Genomic DNA, 6,527 nt, shown 5'->3' with positions numbered 1-6,527 from the left:
TAGATAATTGTGAAAAAATGAGATGATTAGGTTTAGTGAAAATTGAAAATTGAAAAAAATGAAAGAAAAGTAAGAGTGAGATGGTAGGCAGAGGGAGCTAGGAGACGGGAAGGAGAAAGTGAGTAAATTGATTCCGATATAAAAATTGTACTCCCTAAGTATTAGGTTAAGTGGGGGTGGGTTTGGATTTTCATTATGAGTGGTTAGTTTAGGGTTTATTTTAGGCTTAGTTTAATTATTTGGGCTCATGAATACTTATATATAGAGGCGGCAATTCTTGATCCGACCCGAAAACACGACACGAACCCGACACGAAATTAGCGGGTTCGGGTCAAGGTGTTTTGACCCGTTTATATAATTGGGTCGACACGAACACGACTCGAACTTATATGGGTCGGGTTAGGGTTGGGGTATTGCGACACGAACCCGACACGAATAACCCATTTATTTAAATGGGTTATGATACATCAATTGACCTGTTCAACCCGTTTAAAATCAAAGGCAAGTCATATACATTTTTGGGCCTAGTCCAATAAAAAAATTACCCAAAATAATTTTTTTCACCGCAGCCTTAGTAAAGATGTATTTTAACCTAACCCTATTGCTTACCCCTTCATTTAGCACTCAGTATAAAACAAGATCAAATCCCTTTGACTTCTCCGTACAATCATCATCATTTCCTCTCCTTTCACTACTAGAATTTCAGTCCAAAAACATGATGAAACTCATTTCTCGCCTCTTTATTCTATTCTCTCTTGTTATATGTACTAAGTTCAATCTTAATCACTCATTTCTATACTTAATGGCTCTATTATCTTGTTTGTTATAATTTCATTGTACTGTAACTCTGTAAGTTCATCTTGATTTAACATCTTTTTGTGTAATTTTTTTGCATGTGTTTTTTTAGTATTCCTTTTTATTTTGTAATTGTGTTTCTTAAATTTCTTTGATTACATTTTATATTTAGTATTATACTGATTTGTTTTTGAATTGTGTCAATTCATTCTTTGATGATTTGTGTTTCTTTTGCAGTTGGAATGGAAACTTCTATGGCAGATGTCGCAACTCCGATATGGGATCAGTTTGAAATACAAAAGGAGCCTGACATTCATGGTAATCTTATTTGGAAGTGCAAAAAATGTAGTAAACCATACATAGCCGGGAGTAAGAATGGAACTGGTAATATGATTAGACATTTAAAAGCTTGCAACGGGAAACATTATCTGTAAGAATGGTGACGAGTCAGATGATGCAGAAGATGAAGATGGTTCAGGGCCTTCTGGAAGTGGGACTCCTCATAACAACGAATAAGAATTAGCTATCTGATATCTAGTTATAATAAGCTATTATCTAAATAAAACAGTGATGCCACGATGTTACTGTGACTTTGAAGGAAACATTATATTATTGGTATTGGTAATTTGATATTGGACTATTGGTACTTCTTAATAAATTGAAGATTGAATTTATCTTGCAGTAAATTTTAATTTTGAAATGCGTTATATGGGTTGGACGGGTTAGCTGGGTTAAACGGGTTTAATGGGTTGACATCGACCTGTTAAAAATTAAATGGGTTACGCAAGTCGGGTTGGGTTATTGAAAAAATAAATGGGTTGGGTTAGGGTTGATGCATGTGACCCGTTTATCTAATTGGGTTGGGTTAGGGTTGAGGGGGTCATGACCCATTTAAAGGTGACACGAACACGAACCCGACACGACCCGACCTGTTTGCCAGGTCTACTTATATATATTGATTTTTGTGGGTTTAGGTTTTCATTATGAGTGTTCAGATTATGGTTCGTTTTATTTTGGGCTTATAAGTAGACATGACAAACAGATCAGGTCGTGTCGTGTTCGTGTTCGTGTCAACTTTAAACGGGTCACCACTACCCCAACCTAACCCGACCCAATTACTTAAACGGGTCATTTGTCTCAACCCTAACCCAACCCATTTAATTTTTCTATAACCCAACCCGACTTGTTTAACCCATTTATCTTTTAGCAGGTCATGTTTAACCCATTTATCTTTTAGCGGGTCATTTTTAACCCACCTAACCCGTTTAACCCAATAAACTATTAAAATAAACCAAGCTTTATAAACCTATTATCCCATAATTAAGGAATAAAAATACTTTTTTTACGTTGTTTGGGTGGACTATTGACACTTTTAAATAAGCGGGTTATTCGTGTCGGGGTTCGTGTCAAAAGAGCTCAACCCTAACCCGACCCATTTAAGTTTCGTGTCGTGTCCGTGTCAACCCAATTACTTAAATGGGTCACAACGTCTTGACCCTAACCCGCTAACTTCGTGTCGGGTTCGTGTCGTGTTTTCAGGTCGTGTAAATAATTGCCACCTCTACTTATAAGTATTAATTTACATAACGACTTATATCAACAGTTTCACAAGCATTTAAATTATAATTATGCATCATTTATTTTCAATACTTTTGAATTTAAAAGTATTTTTAATATTCAATCACGTGAAATTATATCCACGTATAATTTATAACATAGTCTTATCATTATTGACATTATATATTAAATTATTGTATTATCATTTGACAATAATATATGTCAAATCCGTGCATTTTTTGCACGGGCTAAAACTAGTATTGCTGAAAAGTTGACACCAACATAATGTAAATTTAGCTTGAACTATCATATTGTATTGAGCCATTTATTTAGTTATTAGATTGGCAGTATTCAAACCTCTAATATATGTTGAGCCATAAAGACCTAACTTCATATTATGATCTATATTTAGCAACTTGTAGGCAATTATGTCAAATTCTCTACATGGGAGTATTTTCTCCATTCATTTTTAAGGCCTATGGCTTTGTTTAGTTAGACACACTACGAGATAAGATTTTACAATCGTAATCAAGGAGAGCAATATCAGAGCTGGATTTGTGAAGCTCAAGTTTTAGTTAATTAATACGAATCTAAAGCAACAAAACTAATGATCAACTTTTACAATCCAACTAACAGTCGTGCATGAATCAATACTAATCCTAATTCAACTAAACGAGTCACAATATCTTAGGGTATTTTGCGTGGGATACAATAACTAGTAGAAGTTAAATGTGGCAATAAACAGAAAGGTGTATGTATGTGTATATCAGGATGGGGCAATATGTTGATGATGTACAAAGTGCATGCGGCAGTGAAACAAATTTGTATGGCAGATAAGGATAGAAAGTCTTTGCTTACGTTTGTAACAACAGAAACTGTTAATAAAAATTCGGCTATGCCTCTATTGTCTGCAAATATCATGCCTATAAATTTGATGAATTTCATATCAACAAACCACACACTTCTACATATCTAATATACTTCAACCTACTAATATACTTACTTGTCTACAACAACATTTAAGGTTCTTACGAGGTTTCCTCCGGTTTTTCTAACGTGCATACTAATGCACACATTAACATCCGCCACTTTCTCATTTTACTATGAGATGATTCTTTTCTATCTCAAAGTAGTGAATGTTAATGTGTGCTTTTCCTTATGTAGATTGTAGCAGCACAAACAACTTTTGTATCATGGAAAGAAAATTAACATTGAATTTATAATTAGTTCCATCATTTAGTTATGAATCCATAAACAAATTTCAAATCATATATATTTATATGAGTAAGCTAATTAGTTGCTGCATCTTCACTTATAACATTTTTTTTTTTTACCAAATTGCAATAAAAATAAATACTTAAAATACTTCCATTTTTATGTGTTATAATCGTATATGTTGTTCTTCAGGTTGAAACAATGGATTCACTGCTCTCGAACTATGTGCCCGTTTTCGTGATGCTACCAGTAAGCCAATCTTTTCTTCTAGTTTACAACTCTTCATCATAAGTATCTTCAATTGTGTTGTTATTGCAGCTAGGAGTTGTTTCAGAAAACAATGTGCTTGAGAATTACGACGACATCAAGTACCAGCTGAACAAATTGAAAGAAGCAGAGGTTGATGGAGTGATGGTGGATGTTTGGTGGGGCATCATTGAAGCCAAAGGACCAAAGCAATATGACTGGAATGCGTATCGAACTTTGTTTAAGCTCGTACAAGAAAGTGGACTGAAAATACAAGCTATAATGTCATTCCACCAATGTGGTGGAAATGTAGGAGATGCTGTGAGCATCCCACTCCCTCAGTGGGTACTTAGCGTTGGTGACTCGAACCCTGATATCTTCTATACTAATAGAAGCGGTACCAGGAACAAAGAGTATGTTACACTCGGTGTGGATAATGAACCACTGTTCGGAGGACGGACTACTATCCAGGTTCATTAGCTGTTCACTTATTTGTACTATTCACTTTAGAAATAAAAATGATTAATTTTTGAATCGGTTTTGGATAATTATTGTGTCGAGATCAGATGTACAGCGATTACATGATGAGCTTCAGACAAAATATGAAAGATTTCCTAGATGCCGGAATCATTACTGACATTGAGGTTGGCCTTGGTCCTGCTGGGGAGTTAAGATATCCTTCCTATCCCCAAAATCAAGGCTGGTCTTACCCTGGCATTGGAGAATTTCAGGTATATTTCTTTACATTTTTCATTATTGGAGCGTCTCAGTCATTTTTCTACGTGCAACTTGATAATCAGTCACATGTTCGAGTTCCTTTTTCGAAATGACCTGAATGGAGGGAATACAGTGCATGCAATGAAGCATCCCCTTATACTAAAATAATAAGAGATCTCCAAAATTTTCCCGCCTAAATGAATTTGGCTGTCATTGGACTTTCATTATATCATATCTATAATTGGGCTTTCATTATATTATATTTACAATTGGATTATACTGAACTTTCCCTTTTCCACCGATTAATACAAAACATTAGTAATAATAAATTTTACAATTAAATTTCAAATTGAGTCAGTTGTATAATAGTTAATATATAAGTTTGCTCTAATATGATTTGCAGTGCTATGACAAATATCTGAGAGAAGATTTCAAGAAAGCTGCATCGGATGCAGGACATGGGGATTGGGATATGCCAGGGGATGCAGGACAATATAATGACAGACCAGATGGAACAGGGTTTTTCAGACAAAATGGGACATACGAAACTGACTTTGGAAAATTCTTCTTAACTTGGTACTCAAACAAGTTACTTTTCCATGGTGATCAAATCCTAGAGGAAGCAAATAAAGCTTTTTGTGGCTGCAAAGTCAAGATAGCAGCTAAAGTAAGCAAAAAATAGCATAATAGGAAAGTCGACGTACAAAAAGGGACGCTTATTTATTTGACTGCTTTACTTGCAGGTTTCTGGACTACACTGGTGGTACAAGCATGACAGTCATGCTGCGGAACTTACAGCAGGATACTATAACTTGAGAGACAGGGACGGGTATCGTCCAATAGCAAGGATGTTATCCAGGCATTTTGGTGTTCTCGATTTTACGTGTTTAGAGATGAGAGACTATGAACAGCCTGGATATGCTGAAAGTGCTCCACAAGAACTTGTGCAACAGGTTACCACATTACAATATTATATCCTTCATAGATGAGAGAGATCCTTATATTCACGACTGATAAGCTCGCGTTTATATGCAGGTCCTAAGTGGAAGCTGGAGAGAAAATATAGAAGTTGCTGGTGAAAATGCGCTACCCAGATACGATCCTAATGCATATGATCAGATCTTGCTTAATGCTAGGCCAAATGGTGTTAACAGAGATGGTTTTCCAAAACTTAGGATGTATGGTTTTACATATCTTCGTTTGTGCAATCAACTTCTCGATGATGGGAATTTTCAGACATTTAAGACGTTTGTCAAGAGAATGCACGCGAATGAGGTAACAAAATAATTAACTTCATTTGCGCAATAAGTTACGACAGAAAAACAACTAAAATGACGTACAGGTTCTAACATTTCTGCCTTCAATTATATATGTTCAGGAATACTGTCCCAACTCTGATGAATACGGCAGGCGCATCGTCCCACTCGATCTGTCAAAACCCAAGATTCCAATTGAGGTTCTTTTGGAAGCAACTCAGCCTATGGCACCATTCCCCTTTAACAACGAAACGGATATGAAAGTCTAATAAACTACTATATGATGCTTAAGAATAAAAGTGATGTTGAGTACCTTTATAATAAATCAACCTTCGAACCCACATATCTTATGACGTCGCTGCTGCGGTTGCTGTTGCTCAAGCTCTTCCTGTTTCTGCACAATAAAAGAAGAAAAATAAATACAGTATGTTTCACATAGATGTTTCATGTGTACGTACTACTTGAAGAAAGTTATAATAACAATTACTATGTTTTTTCATCCCTGATCCTTCTTATTTTTCAGCAACTTTCAATGATTTCCATTCTGTTAGACACCATCAGTCGAGCCATTATCAACGACGCAGCTATACATATGACTAACAAACACACATTAGAGACGAGGGCAAATACGAGTGTTAAATGATTTCAATAAAGAAGCTTTTTCGTTTAGTGAAAAATAGTGTTTGTATATGGAGGATGGATAGTGAATAAACAATGACAAGTCGTAACTTGTAAAAAACG

The 6,527-nt window shown here is 35.5% G+C and overlaps 1 protein-coding gene across 2 annotated transcripts; it reads left to right on the top strand.

Annotated features, from left to right (window-relative positions):
- The first annotated feature begins 3,264 nt into the window (after positions 1-3,264).
- On the top strand, positions 3,265-6,285 carry LOC141628677 (beta-amylase-like). Of its 2 annotated transcripts, none has more exons than XM_074441786.1 (8): positions 3,265-3,387; positions 3,760-3,816; positions 3,886-4,284; positions 4,380-4,544; positions 4,934-5,197; positions 5,274-5,483; positions 5,566-5,805; positions 5,909-6,285. In XM_074441786.1, the coding sequence occupies exons 2-8, from the start codon at positions 3,769-3,771 to the stop codon at positions 6,053-6,055; spliced, it is 1,473 nt and encodes a 490-aa protein (XP_074297887.1). In that variant the 5' UTR covers positions 3,265-3,387; positions 3,760-3,768; the 3' UTR covers positions 6,056-6,285. The 2 variants fall into 2 exon arrangements, with proteins under 2 accessions (XP_074297887.1, XP_074297886.1); XM_074441785.1 differs by having other exon boundaries at positions 3,295-3,376.
- Positions 6,286-6,527: the final 242 nt, after the last annotated feature.

The sequence above is a fragment of the Silene latifolia genome, chromosome 2 (assembly GCF_048544455.1).
Source record: "Silene latifolia isolate original U9 population chromosome 2, ASM4854445v1, whole genome shotgun sequence".
NCBI lineage: Eukaryota > Viridiplantae > Streptophyta > Magnoliopsida > Caryophyllales > Caryophyllaceae > Silene > Silene latifolia.
This window is presented reverse-complemented; position numbering and strand designations above follow the sequence as displayed.